This window comes from Alternaria infectoria (genome assembly GCF_024043175.1).
Source record: "Alternaria infectoria strain BMP 0036 chromosome Unknown scaffold_1, whole genome shotgun sequence".
NCBI classification, from domain to species: Eukaryota; Fungi; Ascomycota; class Dothideomycetes; order Pleosporales; family Pleosporaceae; genus Alternaria; species Alternaria infectoria.
The window spans coordinates 1,474,802-1,488,672 of record NW_026250690.1 but is presented as its reverse complement, the minus strand read 5'-3'; the positions used below and the strand labels follow the sequence as shown (position 1 = coordinate 1,488,672).

Here is a 13,871-nt window from a genome sequence, read left to right as displayed (position 1 = left end):
TGCGTTGCTGTTAGTGCATGCTTATGCACGTGGTGATTGGACACAGACACGCACCATCCGATGTTTGCCGGCTATACTCTCGGGGAGAATATGCAGGCTACTGAGTCGCCGAGGAAGAGCCAGCCCATCACGGCACCTCTCCGATGAAAATTTGCGGATACTGGGGTGTAGCGTACGGGGCGATGCGTTAGCAGTAGAATCTACCCCAACACCCCGGCTTATACGCCGCGCTCAACCAACGCCAGCATGGGACTACCGAATGGGCTACCGACTGCTATTGCAGTCTGGATGGCACCAGCCCCATGTCGCGACCTATACCATGGAGATGGGTATCTGGGGACGCGGAGAGCGGATATATAGTGTGCGCTGTATCCCTTCACTGAAACAGCATCAGCTTCTCGCTCTTCGTCTCTCACTATCTGGGATTCGCCTCTACAGACATATCATCTGTTGATCCTTGGGCTCTATCTACCTTCGTTCCCAATCTTCATCTTTACCCTACCATCACCATGGGTTTCTTTGGAAACAACGGCTCGCAAGAGCCTACTCTGGACCAAGTCCACGAGCAGCAAGCTCGTCGCCCTTCAGTCGCTGAAGTCGTTGACGAACAGGTTCGCCGCAAGTCTGTCGACAACCGTGTCGTCACTGGAGCTTCCGCTCTCACGGTCCGCCAATCTATCGTTCCCGTCACCTTGGTCACTATCCTCTTCTTCATGTGGGGATTCGCCTACGGTCTCCTCGATGTCCTCAACTCTCGCTTCCAGGTCGCTCTTGACATCACTCGTGGAGAGTCGTCTGGTCTCCAGGCTGCTTACTTCGGTGCTTACTTCATCGGTCCTTTGACATACTCTGGATGGTTCCTCCGCAAGTTCGGTTACCGATACACCTTCATCCTCGGTCTCTCCATCTACTGCGTCGGTGCTCTTATGTTCTGGCCTGCGGCTGTCAAGCGAAGCTTCGGTGGCTTCTGCGGTGCCATGTTCCTTGCTGGTTCTGGTCTGTCTACTCTCGAGACATCCGCCAACCCTTACATTGCTGTTTGCGGTCCTCCCAAGTACTCCGAGTTCCGTCTTGAGCTGTCTCAGTCCGTTCAGGCTGTTGGCTCTGTCGTTGCTCCCGTCCTCGCTGCTCAGGTCATCTTCAAGAACGTTGGCACTGACGGCAAGTCTCTCGAGGCTGTTCAATGGGTCTACCTTGGTATTGCTGGCTTCGTCGGTATCCTCGCCGTTGTCTTCTACTTCGCTCCTATTCCTGAGATTACCGACTCCGACATGGCCGACCAAGCTGAGATGACCACCGCGGCTACTGGCTACGTCGACAAGCCTCTCCGCAAGCAGTACACTCTCTTCTGGGGTACCGCTGCTCAGTTCTCCTACGTCGCTGGACAAGTAGGAGTGGCCGCATATTTTATTAACTATTTTGTAAGTTTAATACGTATACAAACGATGTGAAACAATTACTGACTTTGAATCTTTAGGCTGAGGCACGCCCTGACCTTTCCGTCACTGAAGGCCACCACGAGGGAGCCAACTTCTACGCCATCGCCCAAGCCCTTTTCGCAGTCGGACGTTTCGCAGCAGCCGGACTCATGTACTACGGCGGCAAGCCCCGCTACGTCCTCCTCGCTTTCCAGACCCTGATCATGATCTTCATCAGCGCTGCGATCGGCACCAACACTGGCAGCGCCACCCGTCCCAACTGGGGAGGTCTCAGCATGCTGATGATCGTCCTCTTCTTCGAGTCCTGCATCTTCCCCATCATCTTCGCCCTTACACTCCGCGGTCTCGGTCGCCACACCAAGCGCGGTGCTTCTTTCCTCGTCTCCTCCGTCTGCGGTGGTGCCGTTGGCCCCGTCATTCTCGGCAACGTTGCTGACCGCATTGGAACACGGAAGGCTATGTGCATCCCGCTCATCTTCTTCGCGATTGCCTGGTCTTACCCCATCTACCTCAACATGGTCAAGGGCGCCGAGCTCGATGCTTACAGCGAGAGCCATGTTGGTACCACCGATGGTGCTATTGACAACGACTCTGTGCTTGCTGGCAAGGACGTTGAGGCTCGCATGTTTGAGACTAAGGTCTAAATATGTGTGCTTTGATACTATTGGGTGGGATTACTTTTGGATTAGATGATACCTATGAGGCTTGACCGATGATAGCGCGGCGTTTATGATGGGATGATCGGACTTCGCTTGGTCGGGCGGAGTCTTGTATATACCACGACTTCTTTGTGCATATATAGACTTGCATATTGTTTATACGAATCACTAAACTTTACCACCTATCTTCTCCTCGTTAAATTCCACGCGCGAGATCACTTCAATTGCCTATATCGAATGTTGAGAGTTTGACAGGTGCATCTTAATTCCTTCTAAAGACCACATTACACGACTTCGACTTCCTTGCCCTTCGTTCGAAGCAGCGTGGCATATACATAATCTCGTTGTATCGACCAAAGGCCGCTGTAAACATATTCCCGCCTCGTACATGACAGTCGTGAGCCACCTCACGCATCCGGTCCCTCCTCATCCCTTTCCACCACCACTTCGAAGTTCGCATCATCCACCAGCATCCAAAACTCCGCATTGCTCTGTCTAGCTTTCAATCCCTCAAGACACAGCCCTGTAACCGTAGGCCCCATCAAGATCTCTACACACTGCAGCCTCGGCCAATGGTTCTCTGCCTTCTGCACACCGAAGAGATCTTGTAGCCATCTGCTTTCCAAGAATGCCAAGTCAACGTCGAAAATCTTGAGGTGCTGCAAAGAGATCGGAAGAGCTTGCGTCGGTGAAAGTTCGAAGTCGCCTTCAAAGACGGCGTCGAAACGCATGTTGTCGAGCTTGATCGATATGAGCGCTGCTTGAGGAATGACCAGTTTCTTGAGTTGCGCAAATCGGTCGAATCGCGGTAAAGGTTTGCGCATCGCGCCTGGCAGTGTCCAAAAGCCGCCTGGTAGCTTCAGGGTTTCGAGGTTTGGTCGCAGATGTATCATGCCGTCCACGAGGTTCTGGTAGTCGGTGACTTCGCTTCGCGCATCGTATATCGTTCGATCCCAGTGCTGCTCATCTACGTAGACATCATCCTCAAGAGGAGACGGCCCGGTAGGATAGTATTGGATGTTTGCCTGATAGGCAGGAAACGCGCGCACACTTCGATAAGGGTTCTTGCTGTCTGATGACTCCGCATAGTATTCTAGGGTTTGAAGATTGGGGAAAGCGCGGAGGATGTTCGTCATACACGCTCGAGAGGTGGTGTTCCATACGCCGACGGTCCTGACTTCAAAGTCCAGACGTAAATGTCGGATGGTTGGCTGTGCGCATCGGCTACTGAGATAGTGCTCGGATGCCATGCGAATTTGCGAGTGTATTTGGCCTTGGAGTCTGATGCTCAGGTCGAGGGTGTGCAGATTGGGATAGTGCTCCAAGCCGCCCCCTAATAGCGGCGGTAAGGGGCTTTCGTACTTCAAATAGGATAGCACATGTGCGGTCGGTAGCCTGAAAGCAAATCTCTGCCAACGGCGCATGTCTTGGAAATGCGGCTCAGCAAGGGTAAGATTTGAATCTGTGTCGAATATGCACAAGGTCGAAATATTTGGTAGCAGAGCTAAGAACACGGAAGCTGAAGCATGTGCAAATGTGCCTTTCAGTTCTGCAATTTTCCCTGTCTTCCACCAAGCAGGTAGATCGAGGGAAGCGACGATCTCACACGCCTTCTCGTAAACAAGATAGTTCACGTGAGGCTCTACCGGACCGGAACCACTGAGCTTCATGATACCACGATCTTCCGACGGGAAGCACAATCTCAGCTGCTTTATATGTCGTTTCCATTCCGGTCGTGCTTGCAATCTCCAGATCAGGCCGTAGATGTCCGAATTGGAAAGCTCATTCAATGTTCCTGGGAAGCCGACCTCGAGCACGAGCGAAGAGAGCAGTACTTCGCGAGCCAGAACCGTGAACCTCTTACACGTCAACGCAATGTTGAGTAGCGAGCGAGAATTAGCGCGAAAATCGGAAATGAGATACTCGTCTGGAGAGCTTGGAGGGGGATCATCTGGAATATAGCCCAATACACGAATGGAACGATGCAAATCGACATGTGAAAAGACCTGGAGTAGTACTTCGTTGGGCAGAGTACTCAGCGAGCTGGTGCTGCCGCCTGGGAAGCGTTAGATGATGACGTATGTAAGGCGGATGTTTAGCACACTCACTTCTGGATGTTTGAAGCGGCGGCAGCCCTTCCATTGTTCAGAGCCGTTCTCTAGATGTACCAATTTGATGAAGTACAGGGTGATTGAGATAGCCTGGATTGCAATGCTGCAGGTGCTCGCTGTGCCGCACAGCGCATGTCATCAACGCTAGTCCCAATTTAGCATGGCGGTTTTCCACGGCTCGGCCGGCCGCATCCATCTGGCCTTCCATCATCCAGGCGCGCGACATCGGATTGCCACTGGGAGTACAACACTTCAGTCTGCATCACTTAGCAATGGACGGGGCGGAAAACTGGATGCGCTTAGAAAACTCTGCACCCCAAGATGCCGGGGGCTGGAATTTGCTTTTGTCGATGCGTGCCTCAGACAGCGATTTGTCGCGATCGCGACGCGACGCGTGGCGGGGAAGGACCCAGCAATATCTTCGCGCACCGCCAGAAAGCTGTCTCTACCCATTTACGATCTATGGTAGCGAAGACAACACACCCAGAATATCTCCCCCGAAGTTCCACTCAGTAGAGACGGACAGGCTGCACACTCAGATACCCATGTACTGAGGTCAGTTCGGTTGGAATAGACGCAGTTACACAACTACAATGGCGGCCAACAACCTACGAAGCGTTTACCAGCAATACAAGCACGATACGGATGTCGTGGCATCATGGCGTAAGTTGCGGCCAGACTTACGAGAGATGCACGCGCTAATCTCCCTTTTCTGTAGTCGCGTCTACAGCCAAGTCATTTGGCTACAACAAGCCCCTCGAACCGCCTGCTCCTACGGAACAGAAGACGCAAAGGCTCAAAGGCAAAGCCAGAAAAGCCGGCAATACTACGCAGAGTGGATCAGACAAGCAGACGTCCAGGCCGAAATACACCCTTGCTATCAAGGACTTCGTACCTTTGTCTGCTCACATTGCTAAGGTCAAAGGCACTGTAGAAGTGCCGGACTACTTCAACGTTGCACTTGATCGGGTGATATCGGTTCGAAGTGCTTTCTCGCACAAGCTGGCAGCTGCCGGCGAAGCTGTCGACAAATCGTCAGATGACCGTCACAGCTTTTTTGTCACTGTCCTAGAAAGTGTTCGCGATGCACTCAAGCCTTTGATGAGAAACGATGCTCTCGATCTCAACAGCATCAAGAATGCTAAGCCTCGGAGTGATAAAGACCGAGTCAGACAGACTGGACTTCGCAACATCTTCGAGGTTTTGGATATATATGAGCCATCGGCGGAGTTCTTGGCTGCACCAGACGTGGTACCTCCACCTAAACCTATGAAACTGGATTACACTGCTGAGGTGTTGACCGACTCCGTCATTGATGCCTTTATGGCAATGACCATGTTGATGGACGACCTCTCCCGCCTTCGTGCTGAGATTGCAGACCTATGGGGTCGGCACCATGCGGGAGAACTCGATTTGGCAACTGTGTCGGTAGCGACCAACACAGCAATTCAGCTTGCGCACAGCATGCACGACGAAGTTTATCCAGTGATGAAGCATCTCGTCGAAAGCGTGCCGTTCCATGAGGTGTACTTTCTGGCTATCGCTAAAGAAGCTGGTGTTGACCCACAAGCGAAAGGTTGGTTCGGCTGGTGGAACGACTACAACTTCGAAGCCTACGACATCGCAGACGCCCTGTTCAACAACGCCCGTAATGGCCTCCTGGTCTACCTTTACAACGATCTCTCCGCGTCCGGGTCAGTCATGGACTACAATGGCAAATGGGGTCGATTCGATGAAAATGAGGGTCCACCACCCAGAACGAACAAGCAAAAGTATGCCCGCGATAAGTCGACGTTGATGGAAGTGTTCCAAGATCTTCCCTTGCTACACAATCATCCGGGAGCGGTTGAGGATCAGTTTGTCATCGCCTTCGAGGCAGCGCGGAAATCCTATGCAAGGGAGAATACGAACAAGCAACCACCAATCTGGTCGTGCTTTGCATTCCAGATATATCTCGACATCATTTACTCTACCGAGGTTGGTGCGGGCTGGACGCAGATGCGCAACGAGTTTACTACGCTCCAGAAATACGTTGAGACATACCCTAGAGCTTCTTCCGACATGAAGGAATTGGTAAAATCGGTCGATAAGATCATGGAGGTCGATCCCATCGCGATCATCCGATCGGCGTTTACTTTTCCCTACAAGGACTATACCGTATGGCGTCGCAACCCCACACATTGTGGTCTTTGGTAGGTCCTGACTGTACGAAATGCATGTGAGACATAGACTGACCTTGTGCCTTTATTTCTGCAGGATTCACTATGCGCGAAACGTCTTCCATAGAGAAGCTGTCAAGTACGCCGCAACACCCGGGGCGGTCATGTGCGTAACGCAATTATACCATGCCCTGCGCCAGACTGAGCTTCTTTCGGAAGAGTGGAAGGATCTTCAGACGCTGTGGGACATGCAGGGAAATTCGGCTTACTTCATTGGCGAACCCCCTAAAGACTTTGAGGGACATTGGAAGAACTTTCTCATGGCTATTGGTGCTTCAGCAACTAACTGGGCAAGCTCAAAGAGGAATACGAAGGTCAAGGAGACCAAAGCAAACGCACGTTTGTTGAAGTTCAAGGGTCCAGTATCGGCCTGGATGGCTTCGCGTATTTCAACAAATGGCGACGAACGACTCATCACAGCTGAAACAATTGAAGACGAGATCAAAGAAGGCGCACGCCATCATTCCTCCCTCGCCGCCGTCATGCCGGCCATTCAAAGGCAAACCCACGTCATACAAAAATTGGCCACTGCTCTCCACGCCGAGGCTCCAGAAATCACGTTCGATTACTTCACCATGCATGACCTTTGCTGGGAGTTGATGGAAAGGATGAAGGAGCAGTTCAGTCCTATCATTGCTGCCAAATCTGGGAAGCAGTGGGAAGCACATAAGAGCAACCTGCCGTTTGTTGTTGGCTTCGTCTTCTCTACGGCAGCGGGTAAAAAAGATATCGAGACGGACGGTGTGCCTTCGGTAGAGCTGTTAAAGATCGCTGTGCAAGTTACGGGGAAGTTCTTGGAGGAAGGTAAAGGTAATGTGATTACCAAAAGAGGACGCCTGGAAGGTCAGTTCGAGTCAGCTGGGACAGAAGAAGTGGAAATGTGGAAAGCCAAAGTGAGAGACTCTCTCACCTCGAAGGTCTTCGCGGTTTAAAGTACGTAGAACACCGCTTACCTTCGTATGGCCTTTTCCTTCAATCGCTTCTTATCGCTACTAAACTATCCATTGCTTTCCATGACACCTTCTCAAAGATCACCAACCCAGAAGATATGACGCCAGCTCCGCCTACAACTCCCCATGCCTGCTTCGTCTGCAAACAGCCTGCTGAACAACGCTGTTCCACCTGTAGCAATGCACGCTATTGCTCTACCGCATGCCAGAAGAAAGACTGGAAGATGCACAAGATGCTTTGCAAGTCCTTCGCAGATCTCGAGCCCCGACCTGGTCCATGCTTCTTTCGCGGTCTCCTCTTCCCCGAAGATGAGCCCTTGCCAAGATTTGTCTGGGTTGAATACGGCAGCGTTGAGGTTTCCGCAACCATCTCCTGCGAGCCCTTCTTCGGCAAGAACATACTCGGTTGGGTGATTCAGGAACAGCCTTATCTCAAGCGCATACCCCCGCACCGCCTCGGTATCTACTACAACGACAACTACATTGGTCAAGGCTTGCCCGCGACCCCGAGTTTGACTAAGTGGCTGGGACCAGCTATAGGCGAATACTTTCGTGGACCCTGGCTCGCACACGCCTACGAGAACGGCGTTATGTTTGACGAGGAGTGGGAGTCCGAGATGGGTAGACCATGCGATATTGATACAGCGGCATTGGCTAGTCTCTTGGGATATTTCGAAGGTCAGGGTGCGGATTACCATGCGAGAAGCAACTTTCGCTGAGGGTTCACTCACCCGATGATCATTTGATCATTGGGTTGCGATCTGATAAGATCAAGGACCAATTGGCCTGGAGTAGGACCGAGCATGGGAGAGCTATCGGGTTTCGCGACACCTATGGAAGAACATGATCTTGCAAGCGTATGGCGGCCTGTCTCATAGAGATCTTACCGGGGTACTTCATTTCTTCTATTTCACGACATTATTTTGCAGCCTCGAGGATGCGCGTTCTGATTACTGGCGCAACGTGGGGCAGGCAATGCCGTCACAGGTTGACTTTAGCACCTGCTGAATTGAGCCAAGCCCCGCACTATCTGCATAGGGCGTGCCGGCGGCTATCATAGGTATACAGCATCTTAGCAAAAGTTCTGAACCCCTCAAACTTGTGTCTTCAACTCCTATCACTCTTGATAACTCGACATTGGCATCATGACGTTCGATATTTCAAAAGCTCGGGAGCGCTTCCCCGCACTTCAGCAAGATCAGGTCTTCCTTGACAACGCCGGTGGCAGTCAGGCACTGGGCGACGCGATTGACTCGTGAGTTAATTTCTAGATCGTGGATACATATGATGACTGATATGAATACAGAATAGTACAATACCTGTCCAAGACCAATGTTCAGCTTGGCGCTTCATACCACACCGGCACGCAGTCGAACACGAAGTACGAGGAGGGCTATCAAGCAGCCGCAAAGTACATGAATGCTGGCCGCGATGAGATCGGTAACGAAACCATCAGATTCATTCACACCTGGGCATCCTGTTGCTGACGATGAACAGTTCTCGGTGCTTCAACAACACAACTCTTCATGAACCTCGGCTCATCCCTGCAATTCCCTGCGGGTTCAGAAATCATCCTCTCAAAGATGGAGCACGAGACTAATGCGAAGCCCTGGCTTTTCATGGCTGAGCGTCTTGGGTTGACTGTGAAGTGGTGGGCGTCTCCAAAGGAGGATGGACTCAAACTCACAGCCGAGAACCTCAAGCCGCTGTTGAGCGACAAAGTGAAGTTCGTAGCATGCACGCACGTGAGCAACATTCTGGGGACGATCCATGATGTGAAGTCTATTGCAGAGGCGGTGCATTCGGTTGGCGCGCTGTTCTGCGTGGATGGAGTTAGCTACGCGCCGCATCGTGCGATTGATGTTAAGAATTTTGGAGTCGATTTCTACGCATTCAGTTGGTACAAGGTCCGTCCGGCATCTACTCTACCCTCTTGTTACCATGGTACTAACAAAATGACATAGGTCTACGGCCCACATATCGCGGTTAGTCGACATAAAACTTTGCGAGCTATATTTGAGACGAATGCTGACTTCGTACACATCTTTAGGCCCTCTACGCCAGCAACTCAGCCCAACAGCACATGAAGCCCCTATCTCACTTCTTCAACCCTACCAAAACTCTTGAAGACAAGATCGGGTTCGCTGGCTCGAACTACGAATGCGTACAGTCTATTCCAACGGTCACCGCCTACCTCACCGACGCTTTCCCCGCCATCACTGAGCATGAGGGAAAGCTACAGGCTATTCTTCTCGACTTCCTGAACTCACGACCAGATGTCACGGTCCTGGGTTCTACCTCGAGCGATAGCAAGGAAAGAGTACCAACGATCTCGTTCACGGTCAAGGGCATGAGCAGCAAGGCGATCGTGGCTGAGGCGGAGAAGATTAGTAACTACGGGTTTAGATGGGGACATTTCTACTCAAAGAGGCTTTGCGATGAGTTATTGAAGCTGGAGCCAGAGGGTGTGACAAGAGTCAGTATGGTACATTATAACACCGAGGAGGAGATCAAGGGATTGGTCGAGGTGTTGAAGAAGGTTCTTCCGCAGGCTTAGAGGAAGACGTGGCGCTGAAACGGAGATCTTTGGTAGGGAATTGTGCATTGGTATCCGTTGTAGTAGCAAAATCTGACTGGGAAAATGGGCTACGCCCCTACCGAATTGCCACCAAAAGGTACCACGATGAAGGGAAGTCATCCAGAAAGATCCCATCGCCAGTAAGAGGCCTTCCAGGCTCCTTCTTCCAGAAACTACTCATCAGCTTCCCAGTAGTTGAGTGCCGCCTTTGAGCACATCAACTCTCCACATCCCAGGGCGCAGGCGTTTTCCATAGATACAAGGCGTGTTGAGCAGATTCCGCATATGTGAAATGCGATCTTCTGGTACCGATACCTGAAGCATTTCATCAATAGGAGATGGACACTCGGCTGAAACTGCGTTCAAGTTTTCAGCAAGAGAAAATCAGTCACCGACGGGGTGTCCTAGAACGAGACTGCTGTCGTGCAACATGATGTGCATACTGAACGTTCCTTGACGCAAAGTAAGGATCGCCCGCTTGAAGAACTCGAACATGGCAGCCGTGCTGTCGCGATGTTCCGTAGCGCCTTCCCAGTCATTGACGAACACTCCCTCGATCCACTGATGAAGACTAAGCAGTGTCGATCGGTGCATTTCGTTGGATGTGCTATGTTGCTCATTATCCTCCTTCCGAGCTCTCCGGAACCGGTACGCGAGGTCACCCATCAAATCTGCGATCCGATATAGGTACTTTGATGTATCGGCTGGGCTGCTGTTCGCAGGAACCTTGACGATTAATGATGGACGTCTCTTCAAACGGCCGCGCTCTATGATGGGGTAGGCTTCTTCGCGAACTAGTCGACTGACTCTCAGTATGCCCACAGAAGGCTTCGCATGGTGTATTTGAAAGTGAGGCCCGACAAGTGATCGAGCTACTGGCATGGCCACCAGCTGATCATAGACGCAAAGACGTACATCGGCGGGTAATCGCATGAACGCAAAGGTATTGGATCTAGTATCGCTGGTGACTGAAGCCTTCATGTGGTCATGCGCAGCGTGCGAGGGCTTGTCGGTGTCGTCGAGTGGGGGTGAAGTTGTTTGGCGTGTTTTTCTTTTCTTCGATTGGCGCGTAGAGGAGCAGTAGTGGGCATCGCCAGTCTCATCGCAAACCTTCCAATAGTTAGCAATGCAAGCACTCAGTTCACATTCTTGGAACATACCATCTTGAGGAGATTTTCGCCCGTAACAGAAGGCTGATCTGCATCGGTACCTGGAGCAGCAGGAGCCTTTGGCAAGCTTGTCCCGATGAGTGACATGTTTGGTGCTTTGGTAGTCATTGCGATATTGGTGGGTCGGTCGTGGTGCAGTATCGGTGGTGAGGAAGGGCGGGTGTGCGAGTCTGAGAACTAGCGCCACTGGTAACTTCCCTAGGTAGTCATTTCCACGTTCGCCTGTACCACCGCAGTAGCGCACAGACTCAACTAAATAAGCTCGAGCGTTGCAGACATCAATGCATGCATAGCAAAAGCACACTGCGAAAAGACCAGTCATCTTACTAATTATCAACTGCCACCAACTCTATGCTTCCAGGTTTCGCCAAACAGCCGTCTCAAATCTTGCGACAAGATCGAACGTCTTGCGATCTGCCCAAGGTGACACCTGCGTCGCAAAGAACAGCGCGATTCCCCTCTCACGATTGACACTCCACTGTAGATTCGGAAGTCCTGACCAGCACAACGTACCCTTTGGCTTGAAGTAGTTCTCTCGATTCACATCTTCCATCAGCAACAGACTACCCAGTCCGAAGTTCGGTTTGACGCCTTCCATACTGGCGTCCAACGTGCAGGTATAAGCGAGCTCGGCGTTATCGACGAGTGCCTTGGCCGCGAGACTGTCTTCGGCGAACTGTGGGCTGAACATGGCGTCGACCATGGTTTTGGACAGAATGATAGGCGAAGGTTTGAGGAGATCGGAAAGCACGCGCGTGTAGTCGTACACATTGGCATACAAGCCCGCTCCACCACCTTCTCCAACAGGGTCGCCAGACCAAAAGGGTGTTGGGCCATCTGTGAGACTACCGTCGTCCTGCCGAGTGCTCGTGCGCATCAGCTTTTCTTCCACTGCGGGCTTGCGATTGAGATGCCAGGTGAATGAAGTTATACCGAGAGGCTTTGCAATGTTGATTTCGACATATTCTTCGAAACTCATGTTGGTCAAACGTGTGATGAGCAAACTGGTCCAATCGAAACCACCGCTGTATTCCCAGCCTTCTCCAGCTTCGAAGGTCCGTGGATAGGCATACTTCTTAGCCACGTTGCCGTCGGTTATTAGAGCGGGTAGTTCGCCGCGTGAGGCCCTCCACGCGTAAAGACTTGGAGAAGCCCAGTCTACAAGTTGGCGAAATCAGTCCATGCTGTGTGCTGTCCGTCTAGAAACACTTACCGTACGTCGTGCCACTGGAATGCGTGATAAGTTGACGCAGCGTAATGGACTTCGTGGCTGGACGCACTTTGATCTCGGAGCCGTCCATCTGAACGATGGGCTGGGAAGCCAGTTCTGGTAGGTACTGATCGACTGGTCCATCTAGCGTGACTAAACCGTGTTGAACGCTTTGCAGGGCAGCAATAGCAGTGATGAGCTTTGTGCAGGATGCGATGAAGAAGGTTTGATCAAAGTCCATAGGCTCCGCATCTTCAGTGACGCCATTGTAACCTGCGGTCTTCTTGTAGATGAATTTGCCTGCAGCGCGCGTGAGATACACTCATTTGGAGATAGTATCGGGGAAAGTACCATCCTTATCGACGACAGCCATCACCGCCCCGGGCACAATGTCCGAGCCTTTGGCAGTCGCCTTCTCGAGGTATTTCTCAAATTCGTCCATTGAAAAGGAGTAGAAGCAAACAATCTTGATCGAGTGGCCGCTTCAGTAATCTTCGAGGAGTTCGAGTTGTTCTGTGGGCGTTTCGTCCTGGTAAGATGACGACAACTATTTATGCAGTTGCTATTAGGCCACCATCCTTCGCTGACTAGCATTCATACCGCATTCCAAGCCACAAGACAAGGTAGCCGTGATTTGTAATGAGCGTTAGCAAACCTTCATGTAGTTGAAGGGTGGGGGCGAAGACTTATGTCCAATCGCCGTGCAGCAAAAAAGCATCGAAGCCATTGGTCTCGTGAAGCCAGCCAACTTTGCCTGTAGTGTCCGTTCTCGTATCATGTCGAGTCTACTGTGGCGACCACGGGCAAGAGGGGTTCGCCGCCAGGCAATGTGTGAAAAACGAACCGATTTAGTCCCCTCATCAGTCGTCTGCCTCCTCTTCCAGAGAGTCCTGTCTGCTCTTGGCATGCGCCATGTGCATCCCGTATCTGCACCCCATGTTTGTACAAATTGCCAAATCGGGGAAGCAGTCTGAGGGTATGTGCAGACAAGCAATGTCGCTCTTTGCTCACACCGATCATGTCCTTCTGTGTGACGATAAGTGAAGTACAGGGCGAAGATGACATACAAACGGGCTAAGGCGATCGGAGAAAAGTTGTGCCGACTCTGGGGAAAGGTCACACCCTGTTTGGAAAGCTGTCATTCTACGAACGACAACACTTTTGACGTCATCCTGAGAGGTCGCATTGTTGGAAGCACACCAGCCGGACTGGATTGGAGCAGGTAGACGTCTGCGCTATGTTCTTCGCCGTAGCGAGGCTGGTGCAGGGTCTAAAGGAACGTGTCTGGAAGCTCGGACGAAACACGGTTGACGCTCGGGCCCTCTTGCTTTGACATCTACCCCTGCATCCTCTATCTCACACTCGATGTCATCTCCCCTCGCATCTCATCTTATGTATACGACATTCTCGCAAATCTTCACGCTCGGTAAAACTCACGACACCACGGATAGCCACCGGCAATGACGACGTCGATCACTCAGCCTGTGTCCAGTCGGAAGAACTCAAGCCGAGCTGCACCAATGGGAAAGAGCGTTG

At 51.8% G+C, this 13,871-nt stretch overlaps 6 protein-coding genes across 6 annotated transcripts; 3 read left to right on the top strand and 3 right to left on the bottom strand.

The window, feature by feature from the left end:
- Positions 1–509: 509 nt before the first annotated feature.
- Positions 510–2,083, top strand: J4E92_000524 (uncharacterized protein; the record flags this gene model as incomplete). Its single annotated transcript, XM_051491940.1, has 2 exons — positions 510–1,421; positions 1,478–2,083. The coding sequence occupies 2 exons, from the start codon at positions 510–512 to the stop codon at positions 2,081–2,083; spliced, it is 1,518 nt and encodes a 505-aa protein (XP_051357452.1).
- Positions 2,084–2,505: 422 nt separating this feature from the next.
- On the bottom strand, positions 2,506–4,240 carry J4E92_000523 (uncharacterized protein; the record flags this gene model as incomplete). The annotated part of the gene is made up of 2 exons (XM_051491939.1): positions 2,506–4,154; positions 4,207–4,240. 2 exons carry the CDS (start codon positions 4,238–4,240, stop codon positions 2,506–2,508), a joined length of 1,683 nt encoding a protein of 560 aa, XP_051357451.1.
- A 562-nt stretch (positions 4,241–4,802) lies between these two features.
- On the top strand, positions 4,803–8,097 carry J4E92_000522 (uncharacterized protein; the record flags this gene model as incomplete). Its single annotated transcript, XM_051491938.1, has 4 exons — positions 4,803–4,872; positions 4,940–6,338; positions 6,496–7,321; positions 7,588–8,097. The coding sequence occupies 4 exons, from the start codon at positions 4,803–4,805 to the stop codon at positions 8,095–8,097; spliced, it is 2,805 nt and encodes a 934-aa protein (XP_051357450.1).
- Positions 8,098–8,523: 426 nt separating this feature from the next.
- Positions 8,524–9,935, top strand: J4E92_000521 (uncharacterized protein; the record flags this gene model as incomplete). Its single annotated transcript, XM_051491937.1, has 5 exons — positions 8,524–8,633; positions 8,685–8,818; positions 8,876–9,285; positions 9,343–9,363; positions 9,429–9,935. The coding sequence occupies 5 exons, from the start codon at positions 8,524–8,526 to the stop codon at positions 9,933–9,935; spliced, it is 1,182 nt and encodes a 393-aa protein (XP_051357449.1).
- Positions 9,936–10,340: 405 nt separating this feature from the next.
- Positions 10,341–11,212, bottom strand: J4E92_000520 (uncharacterized protein; the record flags this gene model as incomplete). Its single annotated transcript, XM_051491936.1, has 2 exons — positions 10,341–10,784; positions 11,117–11,212. 2 exons carry the CDS (start codon positions 11,210–11,212, stop codon positions 10,341–10,343), a joined length of 540 nt encoding a protein of 179 aa, XP_051357448.1.
- A 262-nt stretch (positions 11,213–11,474) lies between these two features.
- On the bottom strand, positions 11,475–12,777 carry J4E92_000519 (uncharacterized protein; the record flags this gene model as incomplete). Its single annotated transcript, XM_051491935.1, has 3 exons — positions 11,475–12,283; positions 12,339–12,635; positions 12,687–12,777. The coding sequence occupies 3 exons, from the start codon at positions 12,775–12,777 to the stop codon at positions 11,475–11,477; spliced, it is 1,197 nt and encodes a 398-aa protein (XP_051357447.1).
- Positions 12,778–13,871: the final 1,094 nt, after the last annotated feature.